This window comes from Pristiophorus japonicus, chromosome 10 (genome assembly GCF_044704955.1).
Source record: "Pristiophorus japonicus isolate sPriJap1 chromosome 10, sPriJap1.hap1, whole genome shotgun sequence".
Classification (NCBI taxonomy): domain Eukaryota; kingdom Metazoa; phylum Chordata; class Chondrichthyes; family Pristiophoridae; genus Pristiophorus; species Pristiophorus japonicus.
In genome coordinates, this window is record NC_091986.1 from 224,832,946 (window position 1) to 224,849,231 (window position 16,286).

A 16,286-nucleotide genomic window follows, 5' to 3' on the forward strand; every position below is an offset into this window, starting at 1 on the left:
AGCGCCTGTCACCACCGCCGGACGTCCCAAAGCGCTTTACAGCCAATGAAGTGCTTTTGGAGTGTAGTCACTGTTGTAATGTGGGAAAAGCGGCAACCAATTTGCGCACAGCAAGCTCCCACACACAGCAATGCGATGGCGACCGGATAATCTGTTTTTGTTGTGTTGGTTGAGGAATAAATACTGGCTCCAGGTCACCGGGGATAACTCCCCTGCTCTTCTTCGTAATAGTGTCATGGGATCTTTTATGCTGACCTGAGTAAGCAGATAGACCTCACTTTAATGTCGCATCTCAAAGACTGCCCCTCCGACAGTGCGGCACTCCCTCAGTACTGCCCCTCCGACAGTGCGGCGCTCCCTCAGTACCGCCCCTCCGACAGTGCGGCACTCCCTCAGTACTGCCCCTCCGACAGTGCGGCGCTCCCTCAGTACCGCCCCTCCGACAGTGCGGCACTCCCTCAGTACTGCCCCTCCGACAGTGCGGCGCTCCCTCAGTACCGCCCCTCCGACAGTGCGGTGCTCCCTCAGTACTGCCCCTCCGACAGTGCGGTTCTCCCTCAGTACTGCCCCTCCGACAGTGCGGCGCTCCCTCAGTACTGCCCCTCCGACAGTGCGGCGCTCCCTCAGTACTGCCCCTCTGACAGTGCGGCGCTCCCTCAGTACTGCCCCTCCGACAGTGCGGCACTCCCTCAGTACCGCCCCTCCGACAGTGCGGTTCTCCCTCAGTACAGACCCTGTGACAGTGCGGTTCTCCCTCAGTACTGCCCCTCCGACAGTGCAGCGCTCCCTCAGTACTGCCCCTCCGACAGTGCGGCACTCCCTCAGTACCGCCCCTCCGACAGTGCGGTTCTCCCTCAGTACAGACCCTGTGACAGTGCGGTTCTCCCTCAGTACTGCCCCTCCGACAGTGCAGCGCTCCCTCAGTACCGCCCCTCCGACAGTGCGGTTCTCCCTCAGTACAGCCCCTGTGACAGTGCGGTTCTCCCTCAGTACAGCCCCTGTGACAGTGCGGCGCTCCCTCAGTACTGCCCCTCCGACAGTGCGGCGCTCCCTCAGTACTGCCCCTCTGACAGTGCGGCAGTCTGTCTCTCACCTGTCGTAAGCCGCCTCTTGCACACCTTACACATGGTCCATGTGGATCGCTTCTCATCGCGCCCTGGGGAATCCCGCTGGCTCCCAGTTTTGCCATCCGCCTGATCCTCAGGTTTTGAATCAGGCTGTGAGGGACTGACATTGTGCATAGCCTCCACCACCTGAGGAACAACATTACAGACAGTGAGAGACCATCGCCTCGCAGCTCACTGTCCTTCTCCCTCGTCCACCTTTCTGTATCCTCAGTCTGCTACGTCCAGGCTCATTACCAGCTCCAGACACGGCAGCTCATCCCCTCCCTCCCTCTTTCCATCTCCTACAATCAACAGACTGACAAACCACAACTTTGGTGTCGCTCATAAACTTATACAGCCTTGAAATTGCCCTCCCCCTGGGGCCCTGTGGGACCAGGCCCTTCCCCCGGGGCCTGCCCTGTGGGACTGAGCCCTTCCCCCGGGGCCCTGTGGGACTGGGCCCTCCCCCCCGGGGCCCTGTGGGACTGGGCCCTCCCCCCGGGGCCCTGTGGGACTGGGCCCTTCCCCCGGGGCCTGCCCTGTGGGACTGGGCCCTTCCTCCGGGGCCCTGCAGGATGAGGCCCTCCCCCCGGGGCCCTGTGGGACTGGGCCCTTCCCCCGGGTCCCTGTGGGACTGGGCCCTTCCCCCGGGGCCCTGTGGGACTGGGTCCTTCCCCCGGGGCCTGCCCTGTGGAACTGGGCCCTTCCCCGGGGCCCTGTGGGACTGGGCCCTTCCCCCGGGGCCCTGTAGGATGAGGCCCTCCCCCCGGGGCCCTGTGGGACTGGGCCCTTCCCCCGGGGCCCTGGGCCCTTCCCCCGGGGCCCTGTGGGACTGGGTCCTTCCCCCGGGGCCTGCCCTGTGTGACTGGGCCCTTCCCCCGGGGCCCTGTAGGATGAGGCCCTCCCCCCGGGGCCCTGTGGGACTGGGCCCTTCCCCCGGGGCCCTGTGGGACTGGGCCCTTCCCCCGGGGCCCTGTGGGACTGGGCCCTTCCCCCGGGGCCCTGTGGGACTGGGCCCTTCCCCCGGGGCCCTGTGGGACTGGGCCCTTCACCCGGGGCCCTGTGGGACTGGGTCCTTCCCCCGGGGCCTGCCCTGTGGGACTGAGCCCTTCCCCCGGTGCCCTGTGTGACTGAGCCCTTCCCCCGGGGCCCTGTGGGACTGAGCCCTTCCCCCGGGGCCCTGGGCCCTTCCCCCGGGGCCCTGTGGGACTGGGCCCTTCCACCGGGGCCCTGTGGTACTGGGCCCTTCCCCCGAGGCCCTGTGGGACTGGGCCTTTCCCCCAGGGCCCTGTGGGACTGGGCCCTTCCCCCGGGGCCCTGTGGGACTGAGCCCTTCCCCCGGGGCCCTGTGGGACTGGACCCTTCCCCCGGGGCCTGCCCTGTGGGACTGAGCCTTTCCCCCGGGGCCCTGTGGGACTGGGCCCTTCCCCCGGGGACCTGTGGGACTGAGCCCTTCCCCCGGGGCCCTGTGGGACTGAGCCCTTCCCCCGGGGCCTGCCCTGTGGGACTGGGCCCTTCCCCCGGGGCCCTGTGGGACTGGGCCCTTCCCCCGGGGCCCTGTGGGACTGGGTCCTTCCCCCGGGGCCTGCCCTGTGGGACTGGGCCCTTCCCCGGGGCCCTGTGGGACTGGGCCCTTCCCCCGGGGCCCTGTAGGATGAGGCCCTCCCCCCTGGGGCCCTGTGGGACTGGGCCCTTCCCCCGGGGCCCTGTGGGACTGGGCCCTTCCCCCGGGGCCCTGGGCCCTTCCCCCGGGGCCCTGTGGGACTGGGTCCTTCCCCCGGGGCCTGCCCTGTGGGACTGGGCCCTTCCCCGGGGCCCTGTGTGACTGGGCCCTTCCCCCGGGGCCCTGTGGGACTGGGCCCTCCCCCCGGGGCCCTGTGGGACTGGGCCCTCCCCCCGGGGCCCTGTGGGACTGAGCCCTTCCCCCGGGGCCTGCCCTGTGGGACTGGGCCCTTCCTCCGGGGCCCTGTAGGATGAGGCCCTCCCCCCGGGGCCCTGTGGGACTGGGCCCTTCCCCCGGGGCCCTGTGGGACTGGGCCCTTCCCCCCCCGGGGCCCTGTGGGACTGGGCCCTTCCCCCGGGGCCCTGTGGGACTGGGCCCTTCCCCCGGGGCCCTGTGGGACTGGGTCCTTCCCCCGGGGCCCTGTGGGACTGGGTCCTTCCCCCGGGGCCTGCCCTGTGGGACTGGGCCCTTCCCCCGGGGCCTTGTGGGACTGACCCCTTCCCCCGGGGCCCTGTGGGACTGATGATAATCTGAGAGCAGGTTATTTTCAAACTGCTGCCCACTCTGTCAATCTGCTCCCGTTAATATATCAAACAGTCAGACCTCACTGTCGAGCTTAATAATTAGTGATGTGAAACCCCCCTCCCCCAGCCCGGTGGGAGTGACCATGGACAGACCCCTCCCCCAGCACGGTGTGAGTGATCATGGACAGACCCCTCCCCCAGCCCGGTGGGAGTGACCATGGACAGACCTCTCCCCCAGCACGGTGTGAGTGACCATGGACAGACCCCTCCCCAGCCCAGTGGGAGTGACCATGAACAGACCCCTCCCCCAGCCCGGTGGGAGTGACCATGGACAGACACCCCCCCAGCACGGTGTGAGTGACCATGGACAGACCCCTCCCCCAGCCCGGTGGGAGTGACCATGGACAGACCCCTCCCCCAGCACGGTGTGAGTGACCATGGACAGACCCCTCCCCCAGCCCGGTGTGAGTGACCATGGACAGACCCCTCCCCCAGCCCGGTGTGAGTGACCATGGACAGACCCCTCCCCCAGCCCGGTGGGAGTGACCATGGACAGACCCCTCCCCCAGCACGGTGTGAGTGACCATGGACAGACCCCTCCCCCAGCCCGGTGTGAGTGACCATGGACAGACCCCTCCCCCAGCCCGGTGTGAGTGACCATGGACAGACCCCTCCCCCAGCCCGGTGGGAGTGACCATGGACAGACCCCTCCCCCAGCCCGGTGGGAGTGACCATGGACAGACCCCTCCCCCAGCACGGTGGGAGTGACCATGGACAGACCCCTCCCCCAGCCCGGTGTGAGTGACCATGGACAGACCCCTCCCCCAGCCCGGTGGGAGTGACCATGGACAGACCCCTCCCCCAGCCCGGTGGGAGTGACCATGGACAGACCCCTCCCCCAGCCCGGTGGGAGTGACCATGGACAGACCCCTCCCCCAGCCCGGTGGGAGTGACCATGGACAGACCCCTGCCCCAGCACGGTGGGAGTGACCAGCAGCCTGGCCAAGGCCCCTTTATAAACACGAGTGACATGCCGCAGAGGGGGCCAGAACCAGGGGCCACAGGTAGCAGATGCGATGTAAGAGAGTTAGAGCAGAGGGCAGGACAGAGCTGCTCACAGGGAGAGCGGTGAGACGATGGGTTCACCCCCCGGGTCCACCATTGGCCCACCAACCGTTCACCATGCAGTGCTGCTGCAGGCCTGCGGGTGGCGGCGCTGAGCCTGCACTGGCCAGCTCGGCACCGCCCCCCAGTGGTAGTGCAGCTCTCTGCAAAACACAAAGTCTCCTTCAAATCGAAGTCAGACCATTGCTCCTGCTTGGGTCGCGCCCAGGGTCACCTGCAGGGTGTTACACAGTCCCACTGTTTCCCTGAAGTGTGGGATCCCTGAACTATTTCTCCACGGCAAGGCCGGCATTTATTGCCCATCCATAATTGCCCTGGAGAAGGTGGTGGTGAGCCGCCTTATTGAACCACAGGGGGCAGTTAACCACATTACTGTGGGTCTGGAGTCACATATCGGCCAGACTGGGCAAGAGTGGCAGATTTCCTTCGCTAAACCACATCAGTGAACCAGATGGATTTTTACGACAATTCGATAGTTTCATGGTCACCGTTACTGATACAAGCTTTTTATTCTAGGTTTATTAAATTAACTGAATTTAAATTCCACACCTGCCGTGGTGGGAGTTGAATTCATGTCTCAGGATCATTAGTCCAGGCCTTCGGATCACTGTCAGTAACAGAACCATTACACATTACACCTAACTGTGCACTCACTTGCAGGGAGCCTCTTGGGCATGTCTTACAAATTGCCTTCAAGAAATGTTTGTATAAAATACAGTTTGAGTTTTTTAAGTTATTAAGTTGCAGTACTAATGGGTTTTTATTTTTGTCATTTACTGCTAGTCTTGCTAACTATAATTTTGAGCCTAGTTTCAGAGTTGTGAGCATTTTGGCTACCGTACAGGCACCATGGTAACAATGGTAATGGTAATGCCGTTGAATATCAAGGGGCGGTGGTTAGACTCTCGCTTGTTGGAGATGGTCATTGCCTGACACTTGTGTGGTGCGAATGTTACTTGCCACTTATCAGCCCAAGCCTGAATGTTGTCCAGGTCTTGCTGCATGCGGCACGGACTGCTCCATTATCTGAGGAGTTGTGAATGGAACTGAACACTGTGCAGTCATCATGATGCAGTTATGATGGAGGGAAGGTCATTGATGAAGCAGCTGAAGATGGTTGGGCCTAGGACACTGCCCTGAGGAACTCTGCAGCGATGTCCTGGGGCTGGAGATCATTGGCCTACAACCACCACAACCATCTTCCTTTCTCCACCACTTGGAGGACTTTCCCTTTCACTGAACTCAGTTTTGCTCAGGCTCCTTTGTGCCAGACACAATTGAATAGTCAGTGTTTACAGGGGGTCCCCGGGAGTGTGTCAATATTTACAGGAGTCCCCGGGAGTGTGTCAGTATTTACAGAGGGTCCCTGGGAGTGTGTCAGTATTTACAGGGGGTCCCTGGGAGTGTGTCAGTATTTACAGGAGTCCCCGGGAGTGTGTCAGTATTGACAGGAGTCCCCGGGAGTGTGTCAGTATTTACAGGGGGTCCCCGGGAGTGTGTCAATATTTACAGAGGGTCCCCGGGAGTGTGTCAATATTTACAGAGGGTTCCCGGGAGTGTGTCAGTATTTACAGGAGTCCCCGGGAGTGTGTCAGTATTTACAGGAGTCCCCGGGAGTGTGTCAGTATTTACAGGAGTCCCCGGGAGTGTGTCAGTATTTACAGGAGTCCCCGGGAGTGTGTCAGTATTTACAGAGGGTCCCTGGGAGTGTGTCAGTATTTACAGGAGTCCCCGGGAGTGTGTCAGTATTTACAGAGGGTTCCCGGGAGTATGTTAGTATTTACAGAGGGTCCCTGGGAGTGTGTCAATATTTACAGAGGGTTCCCGGGAGTGTGTCAGTATTTACAGAGGGTTCCCGGGAGTGTGTCAGTATTTACAGGAGTCCCCGGGAGTGTGTCAGTATTTACAGAGGGTCCCTGGGAGTGTGTCAATATTTACAGAGGGTTCCCGGGAGTGTGTCAGTATTTACAGAGGGTTCCTGGGAGTGTGTCAGTATTTACAGGAGTCCCCGGGAGTGTGTCAGTATTTACAGGAGTCCCCGGGAGTGTGTCAGTATTTACAGAGGGTCCCCGGGAGTATGTTAGTATTTACAGGGTTTCCCCCGAAGTGTGTCAGTATTTACAGGGGGTCCCTGGGAGTGTGTCAGTATTTACAGGAGTCCCCGGGAGTGTGTCAGTATTTACAGAGGGTTCCCGGGAGTGTGTCAGTATTTACAGAGGGTTCCCGGGAGTGTGTCAGTATTTACAGAGGGTTCCCGGGAGTGTGTCAGTATTTACAGGAGTCCCCGGGAGTGTGTCAGTATTTACAGAGGGTCCCTGGGAGTGTGTCAATATTTACAGAGGGTTCCCGGGAGTGTGTCAGTATTTACAGAGGGTTCCCGGGAGTGTGTCAGTATTTACAGGAGTCCCCGGGAGTGTGTCAGTATTTACAGGAGTCCCCGGGAGTGTGTCAGTATTTACAGAGGGTCCCTGGGAGTGTGTCAATATTTACAGGCGATCCCTGGGAGTGTGTCAGTATTTAAAGGAGTCCCCGGGAGTGTGTCAGTATTTAAAGAGGGTTCCCGGGAGTGTGTCAGTATTTAAAGAGGGTTCCCGGGAGTATGTCAGTATTTACAGGAGTCCCCGGGAGTGTGTCAGTATTTACAGAGGGTTCCCGGGAGTATGTCAGTATTTACAGGGTTTCCCCTGAAGTGTGTCAGTATTTACAGGCGATCCCTGGGAGTGTGTCAGTATTTACAGGATTTCCCCGGAGTGTGTCACTCCTGAATATACTCAATGATGGTGCCTTGCCTCCACAGCCCTCTGAGTGAAGACATTTCTCCTCCTCTCAGTCCTAAATGGCCACCCCTTATCTTGAGACCATGACCCTTAGTTCTGTTATCTCCAGCCAGGGAAAAAAGCCTGATCTACCATGTCAAGCCCTCTTAGAATTTTATACATTTCAATGCGATCAACTCTCATTCTTCTAAACTACAGAGAATATTCTACGCAGTCTCTCCTCATAAGGCAGCCCTTTCATTGCAGGGATCAGTCCGGTGAACCTCCGTTGTACCACCTCGAAGGCAAGTATATCCTTCCTCAGATAAGGAGACAGAGACTGTGTGCAGTATTCCAGGTCTCACCAAGGCCCTGTACAATTGTAGCAAGACTTTCCTACTCTTATACTCCAACCCCCTGGCAATAAAGGCCAACAGGCCATTTGCCTTCCTTCCTGCTTGCTGTACCTGCAGGCTGTGTTTCTTGTTCCAGGAACCCCCGGTTCTCTCTGAACACCAACATTTACTCTCTGTGCTGCATCGTTGTACGAGTGCCGCAGATTGTTGGAGCTGTGAGCAGGTGCAGAACACGGGCTCCAGTAACTACCTGAGGGAAGGAGCGACTCACCGCTGTGATGTTGTCACCCACCGACATCAGGAGCCCTGACATGGTCTCCAACAGCACCTGGCGAGGGGGGAAGACGTTCATGTGCCCCTCGGCGTCGAACTCCAGCCTCACCGTCAGTAACGGCGGCTGGGATGGGTCGGTGGTCTGTCAGACAAGAAGAACAGAGCATGGAGTCTTCAACATCTTATACCCCATCCCAATCACTGACTTCCCCACCCCCTCCCACAGTCCGTGTACACTCCCCCCTCCCATATACACTCCCCCCTCCCACAGTCCGTGTACACTCTCCCCTCCCCACAGCCCGTGTACACTCTCCCCTCCCATATACACTCCCCCCTCCTACAGCCCGTGTACACTCCCCTCCCATAGACACTCCCCCCTCCCATATACACTCTCCCCTCCCCACAGCCCGTGTACACTCTCCCCTCCCACAGCCCGTGTACACTCTCCCCTCCCCACATCCCGTGTACACTCTCCCCTCCCCACAGCCCGTGTACACTCTCCCCTCCCCACAGCCCATGTATACTCACCCCTCCCCACAGCCCGTGTACAGTTTCCCCTTCCACAGCCCGTGTACACTCTCCCCTCCCCACAGCCCGTGTACACTCTCCCCTCCCCACAGCCCATGTACAGTTTCCCCTTCCACAGCCCGTGTACACTCTCCCCTCCCCACAGCCCGTGTACAGTTTCCCCTTCCACAGCCCGTGTACACTCTCCCCTCCCCACAGCCTGTGTACACTCTCCCCTCCCCACAGCCCGTGTACACTCTCCCCGATCACTGACTCTCCCCACACACTGAATCCCCTCCCACAGCCCGTGTACACTTCCCCCTCCCACAGTCCGTGTACACTCCCCCCTCCCACAGCCCGTGTACACTCTCCCCTCCCACAGCCGGTGTACACTCACCCCTCCCCACAGCCCGTGTACACTCTCCCCGATCACTGACTGTCCCCACACACTGAATCCCCTCCCACAGCCCGTGTATACTCTCCCCTCCCACAGCCCATGTACACTCTCCCCTCCCCACAGCCCGTGTACACTCTCCCCTCCCCACAGCCCGTGTACACTCTCCCCTCCCCACAGCCCGTGTACACTCTCCCCTCCCCACAGCCCGTGTACACTCTCCCCTCCCCACAGCCCGTGTACACTCTCCCCTCCCCACAGCCCGTGTACACTCTCCCCTCCCCACAGCCCGTGTACACTCTCCCCTCCCCACAGCCCGTGTACACTCTCCCCTCCCATAGCCCGTGTACACTCTCCCCGATCACTGACTGTCCCCAAGGTTGTGTCCAAGGTTGTGATTGACCCTTCCAGTTTCTGCCCTCTGCTCCTGTTCTCAACCTTTCAGGGGCTGCTGGTTGTACTGGGAGATCGTGTGTGCTAAATCCAAGCCGCCTGTTCATCTCTGGCTGCCTGTGAGGCGAGGTCCCAGCCTACTGTGAGAGAGTGGGTTGAGGGAGGAATGGTGGCCGTACGATCTTTGACCTCTGAACCACCGGAATAGGCAGACATGGCCTCGTGTGAACATGTGAGTCAATAAATGGCACCTGCGACAGTGCAGTACTCCCTCAGCACTGCGCCAAGGTGTCAGCTTGGAAGACATGCTCAAGTCGCGGAGTCTGACCTGATGCCATAGCCACTGTAGTGAGGTAGTAGGGGACTGAGACCTATGACCCCCAGTGGAGGGAGCCGGGACCTACGACCTACGACCCCCGGTGGAGGGGACCGGAACCTACGACCTATGACCCCCGGTGGAGGGGACTGGGACCGACGACCTACGACCCCCGGTGGAGGGAGCTGGGGAACAGATCCTCGTGTGCTCGAGACTCTGGGACACTCGGGAGGGTTTGACAGTTTGATGACCTTCCCATTCAGACACCCAGCGGACGCTTTGCCCGTTCGAAGGTCCGTACCTGCAGCACCTTTGTGACAAAGTCGTTGACCTCGCTCTGCACCACGGCGATCAGGTTCTGCACCGTCATGTGGCTGACCAGAGCTCCCAGCCGCCCCAGGCTCTGAATCGTCCACTTGGCTTCCTGCAGGCGCCTCTCTGCCGCCTCCTGCTGTGCTCGCTGGATGTTCACTGGCTCCTTCAGGAAGTTGTTCTTGACTTGCTGTAGCTGTGTCTCGCAGTCCGCAACCATCCGATAACTGTCCTCGCGCACCTGCATGATCAACAAGGTCTGAGTGAGGTCACCGGCCGGCAACAGGCGGGTGATCGGGGTCACTGGCCGGGTCACCGGGGTCACCAGCCGAGGCACCGGGGTCACCAGCCGGCAACAGGCAGGTCACCGGGGTCACCAGCGTCACCAGCCGGCAACAGGCGGATCACCGGCTGGCAACAGGTGGGTGATTGGGGTCACCCGCTGGGTCACCGGGATCACCAGCCGGGTCACCAGCCAGCAACAGCCGGGTCACCCGGGTCACTGGCTGGCAACAGGCGGGTCACTGGGGTCAACGGCCGGGTCACCAGGGTCACCAACCAGCAACAGCCGGGTCACCCGGGTCACTGGCTGGCAACAGGCGGGTCACTCGGGTCACCGGCTGGCAACAGGCGGGTCACTCGGGTCACCGGCTGGCAACAGGCGGGTCACTGGGGTCACCGGCTGGCAACAGGCGGGTCACTGGGGTCAACGGCCGGGTCACCAGGGTCACCAACCAGCAACAGCCGGGTCACCCGGGTCACTGGCTGGCAACAGGCGGGTCACTCGGGTCACCGGCTGGCAACAGGCGGGTCACTGGGGTCAACGGCCGGGTCACCAGGGTCACCGGCTGAAAACAGACGGGTGATCGGGGTCACCGGTCGGTAACAGGTGGGGCTGCAGCAAAGTAAGAGGAAAGCAGCAAGACAAGAGTGTACAGACTGCACTGGGTTACTCAGTAAACTGACAGTATGGGGTACAGTTACAGTCTGAGAAAGTGTCAGTTACCGAGTGCTATAGGACCAGTCAGTGTTACTCAGACACTAACACTGGGCCAGTGAGGGGGGTGCACGAGAACAATGAGTTACAACGTTTTTAAAGATTACTGGAGAACATTAGAAAGTGATCAATAATATTGGAGAGCGTTTTTACAGCGAACTTTAGAGAGAACTAGTCGGTGTTGAAGAGGGTGAGAAAGTGTTAGAGGATGTCAGTGTTAGGGAGTAAAATTGTACGGAAGTTTCTAGATACATTTTAAACCAATACATTTTTGTGTTTGATACAAAATTAGAGAAGGCTGTGGAGGGCTCCCATGGTGTCAGTGACAGAAAGAGGTGTGTGTGTGTGTGTGTGGGAGCATTAGTGAACACAAGGCACAGTGTCCTCACACACTCTCCTTGCTGGCCCTGTGTCAGTCTCTGTGCCCCTGAGCCCCCGCGCTGTGCCCTGACCCGGCGATGTGCCCCTGAACCCCGTGCTGTGCCCTGACCCGGCGATGTGCCCCTGAACCCCCGTGCTGTGCCTGTGAGCCCGTGCTGTGCCCCTGACCCTGTGCTGTGCCAGTGAGCCCGTGCTGTGCCCCTGACCCTGTGCTGTGCCCCTGACCCTGTGCTGTGCCCCTGACCCCGTGCTGTGCCCCTGACCCCGTGCTGTGCCCCTGACCCCGTGCTGTGCCCGTGAGCCCCCGTGCTGTGCCCCTGAGCCCCCGTGCTGTGCCCCTGAGCCCCCGTGCTGTGCCCCTGAGCCCCCGTGCTGTGCCCCTGACCCGGCGATGTGCCCGTGAGCCCCCGTGCTGTGCCCCTGAGCCCCCGTGCTGTGCCCCTGAGCCCCCGTGCTGTGCCCCTGAGCCCCCGTGCTGTGCCCGTGAGCCCGTGCTGTGCCCGTGAGCCCGTGCTGTGCCCGTGAGCCCGTGCTGTGCCCCTGACCCCGTGCTGTGCCCCTGACCCCGTGCTGTGCCCCTGACCCCGTGCTGTGCCCCTGACCCCGTGCTGTGCCCCTGAGCCCATGCTGTGCCCCTGACCCCGTGCTGTGCCCCTGACCCGGCGATGTGCCTCTGACCCGGCGATGTGCCCCTGACCCCGTGCTGTGCCCGTGAGCCCGTGCTGTGCCCATGACCCCGTGCTGTGCCCATGACCCGGCGATGTGCCCCTGACCCCGTGCTGTGCCCATGACCCGGCGATGTGCCCCTGACCCCGTGCTGTGCCCATGACCCGGCGATGTGCCCCTGACCCCGTGCTGTGCCCATGACCCGGCGATGTGCCCCTGACCCCGTGCTGTGCCCCTGACCTGGCGATGTGCCCGTGGGCCCCCGTGCTGTGCCCGTGCTGTGCCCGTGAGCCCGTGCTGTGCCCGTGACCCCGTGCTGTGCCCGTGACCCCGTGCTGTGCCCATGACCCGGCGATGTGCCCCTGACCCCGTGCTGTGCCCATGACCCGGCGATGTGCCCCTGACCCCGTGCTGTGCCCCTGACCCCGTGCTGTGCCCGTGCTGTGCCCCTGACCCCGTGCTGTGCCCGTGACCCCGTGCTGTGCCCGTGACCCCGTGCTGTGCCCGTGACCCGGCGATGTGCCCCTGACCCCGTGCTGTGCCCGTGACCCTGTGCTGTGCCCGTGACCCGGCGATGTGCCCCTGACCCCGTGCTGTGCCCGTGAGCCCGTGCTGTGCCCGTGAGCCGGCGATGTGCCCATGACCCCGTGCTGTGCCCCTGACCCCGTGCTGTGCCCCTGACCCCGTGCTGTGCCCCTGACCCGGCGATGTGCCCCTGACCCTGTGCTGTGCCCCTGCCCCCGTGCTGTGCCCGTGACCCGGCGATGTGCCCCTGACCCCGTGCTGTGCCCCTGACCCGGCGATGTGCCCCTGACCCTGTGCTGTGCCCCTGACCCCGTGCTGTGCCCGTGACCCCGTGCTGTGCCCGTGACCCCGTGCTGTGCCCCTGACCCCGTGCTGTGCCCGTGACCCGGCGATGTGCCCCTGACCCCGTGCTGTGCCCGTGACCCCGTGCTGTGCCCCTGACCCCGTGCTGTGCCCGTGACCCCGTGCTGTGCCCCTGACCCCGTGCTGTGCCCGTGACCCGGCGATGTGCCCCTGACCCCGTGCTGTGCCCGTGACCCCGTGCTGTGCCCCTGACCCCGTGCTGTGCCCCTGACCCGGCGATGTGCCCCTGACCCCGTGCTGTGCCCCTGACCCCGTGCTGTGCCCCTGACCCCGTGCTGTGCCCCTGACCCCGTGCTGTGCCCCTGACCCCGTGCTGTGCCCCTGACCCCGTGCTGTGCCCCTGACCCCGTGCTGTGCCCCTGACCCCGTGCTGTGCCCCTGACCCTGCGATGTGCCCCTGACCCCGTGCTGTGCCCCTGACCCCGTGCTGTGTCCCTGACCCCGTGCTGTGCCCCTGACCCCGTGCTGTGCCCCTGACCCCGTGCTGTGTCCCTGACCCCGTGCTGTGCCCCTGACCCGGCGATGTGCCAGTGAGCCCGTGCTGTGCCCCTGACCCCGTGCTGTGCCCCTGACCCCGTGCTGTGCCCCTGACCCCGTGCTGTGCCCCTGACCCCGTGCTGTGCCTGTGCACTCACGGTGCTTACCAGTTGGAGAACGGCGGTGCAGTAATTGAAGAATTTCTCCAGCAAGCCGCGGTTGTTGGATATCCTGCTGCCGTGCTGCTGCTGGAAATCGTCCAGTGTGTGCGATTGGGTCACACCCACAGGGAGCCAGCGCACCTGCCGCAGCTCCTGGAGCAGTCTGGAAGCACACACAGACTCCGTTACACCGCTTTCCCCACACCATTCCCCTCAACACACACCCCAGTCACAGTCAGTGCCTGTGCATACAGGACACAGATCGAGAAACTTTAATTTATGAAGGGAGCCAAGGGGATGTAGGGATGTTGCAGGAAGGAGTTGAGGTACAAGATGAACCATGACCTTATTTAACAGAGGAGCAGGCTCGAAGGGCCGAATGGTCTACTCCTGCTCATATTTCTGATGTTTCCTTTGTACTGCCCCTCTGACAGTGCGGCGCTCCCTCAGTACTGCCCCTCCGACAGTGCGGCGCTCCCTCAGTACTGCCCCTCCGACAGTGCGGCGCTCCCTCAGTACTGCCCCTCCGACAGTGCGGCGCTCCCTCAGTACCGCCCCTCCGACAGTGCGGCGCTCCCTCAGTACCGCCCCTCCGACAGTGCGCCGCTCCCTCAGTACCGCCCCTCCGACAGTGCGGCACTCCCTCAGCACTGCCCCTCCGACAGTGCGGCGCTCCCTCAGTACTGCCCCTCCGACAGTGCGGCGCTCCCTCAGTACTGCCCCTCCGACAGTGCGGCGCTCCCTCAGTACTGCCCCTCCGACAGTGCAGCACTCCCTCAGTACTGCCCCTCCGACAGTGCGGCGCTCCCTCAGTACTGCCCCTCCGACAGTGCGGCGCTCCCTCAGTACCGCCCCTCCGACAGTGCGGCGCTCCCTCAGTACCGCCCCTCCGACAGTGCGCCGCTCCCTCAGTACCGCCCCTCCGACAGTGCGGCACTCCCTCAGCACCGCCCCTCCGACAGTGCGGCGCTCCCTCAGTACTGCCCCTCCGACAGTGCGGCGCTCCCTCAGTACTGCCCCTCCGACAGTGCGGCGCTCCCTCAGTACTGCCCCTCCGACAGTGCGGCGCTCCCTCAGTACTGCCCCTCCGACAGTGCGGCGCTCCCTCAGTACTGCCCCTCCGACAGTGCGGCACTCCTCAGTACTGCCCCTCCGACAGTGCGGCACTCCCTCAGTACTGCCCCTCCGACAGTGCGGCACTCCCTCAGTACTGCCCCTCCGACAGTGCGGGGCTCCCTCAGTACTGCCCCTCCGACAGTGCGGCGCTCCCTCAGTACTGACCCTCCGACAGTGCGGCGCTCCCTCAGCACTGCCCCTCCGACAGTGCGACAGTCCCTCAGTACTGCCCCTCCGACAGTGCGGCGCTCCCTCAGCACTGCCCCTCCGACAGTGCGGCGCTCCCTCAGTACTGCCCCTCCGACAGTGCGGCGCTCCCTCAGTACTGCCCCTCCGACAGTGCGGCACTCCCTCAGTACTGCACTGGAGTGTGAGCCTGGATTGTAGGGCCCAAATGTCTGGAGTGGGGCTTGAACCCACGACCTCGAGTACAGAGACGAGAATGCTGACACTGGGCCGCCTGACAACTGAAGCAGGTTGATATTTTTGGCTGGACGAACCTGGAGATGTGTAGTAATGCTGCCCCGAAGTGAGGGATTGCTGGGAGGAGGCAGCTGTGCAGGAGATTCTGATGGTTCTGCACCCACAGTCGCTTTACGTTTCTGTACCAGCTGTGGGACAAGGAGAGAACAGACAGCGCGGAGTTAGAGCAGCAGGGTGATTGATGGAGGCGGGAATAGTGCGGGAGCTGTGAACCAGCGATGCTTGTCCCAGTGTCTGGGCAAATGTCCACGCAGAGATAGCCAGGAGGGGAAACAGCCTTTCACCCATCAATCCCACTCACACTGACTGTCCCAGTACGCTCTGCACCCCCTGTCCCCTGCCCATCCAGCCCAGGGCCCCTCTGATGCTGCTAGCATGCACTCGGTAAACTGGGTGGTGGTGTGAGCTGTGAGGGGGACGCCAAGAGGCTGCAGGGTGACTTGGACAGGTTAGGTGAGTGGGCAAATGCATGGCAGATGCAGTATAATGTGGATAAATGTGAGGTTATCCACTTTAGGGGCAAAACATGAAGGCAGAATATTATCTGAATGGTGACAGATTAGGAAAAGGGGAGGTGCAACGAGACCTGGGTGTCGTGGTACATCAGTCATTGAAGGTTGGCATGCAGGTACAGCAGGCGGTGAAAAAGGCAAATGGTATGTTGGCCTTCATAGCTAGGGGATTTGAGTATAGGAGCAGGGAGGTCTTACTGCAGTTGTACAGGGCCTTGGTGAGGCCTCACCTGGAATATTGTGTTCAGTTTTGGTCTCCTAATCTGAGGAAGGACATTCTTGCTATTGAGGGAGTGCAGCGATAGCCACGGTTGAGCCACCTTCCCTTTTTTATTTTTACGCCAGACAGGAATGTACAATTGTTGTAGTTCATCCATGCGGTCTCTAAATGTCTGCCATTGCCCATCCACAGTCAACCCCTTAAGTATCATTCGCCAATCTATCCTAGCCAATTCACGCCTCATATCTTCAAAGTTACCCTTCTTTAAGTTCTGACCATTAAGTTCCTGAATTAACTGTTTCCTTCTCCATCCTAATGCAGAATTCCACCATATTATGGTCACTCTTCCCCAAGGGGCCTCGCACAACGAGATTGCTAATTAATCCTCTCTCATTACACAACACCCAGTCTAAGATGGCCTCCCCCCCTAGTTGGTTCCTCGACATATTGGTCTAGAAAACCATCCCTTATGCACTCCAGGAAATCCTCCTCCACCGTATTGTTTCCAGTTTGGCTAGCCCAATCTTTGTGCATATTAAAGTCACCCATTATAACTGCTGCACCTTTATTGCATGCACCTCTAATTTCCTGTTTGATGTC

General features: G+C 61.3%; 1 protein-coding gene across 1 annotated transcript in view; it reads right to left on the bottom strand.

Annotated features, from left to right (window-relative positions):
• The window catches only part of LOC139274681 (dynein heavy chain domain-containing protein 1), a 454,628-nt gene that overhangs the window by 256,756 nt on the left and 181,586 nt on the right, over positions 1–16,286 (bottom strand). The window contains exons 5-9 of the mRNA XM_070891360.1: positions 14,972–15,082; positions 13,362–13,518; positions 9,775–10,026; positions 7,862–8,005; positions 1,094–1,253 (exon numbers count right to left, since the gene is read on the bottom strand). Coding sequence (XP_070747461.1) covers positions 1,094–1,253; positions 7,862–8,005; positions 9,775–10,026; positions 13,362–13,518; positions 14,972–15,082 — 824 coding nt within the window. The remainder of the gene's footprint in view (positions 1–1,093; positions 1,254–7,861; positions 8,006–9,774; positions 10,027–13,361; positions 13,519–14,971; positions 15,083–16,286) is intronic.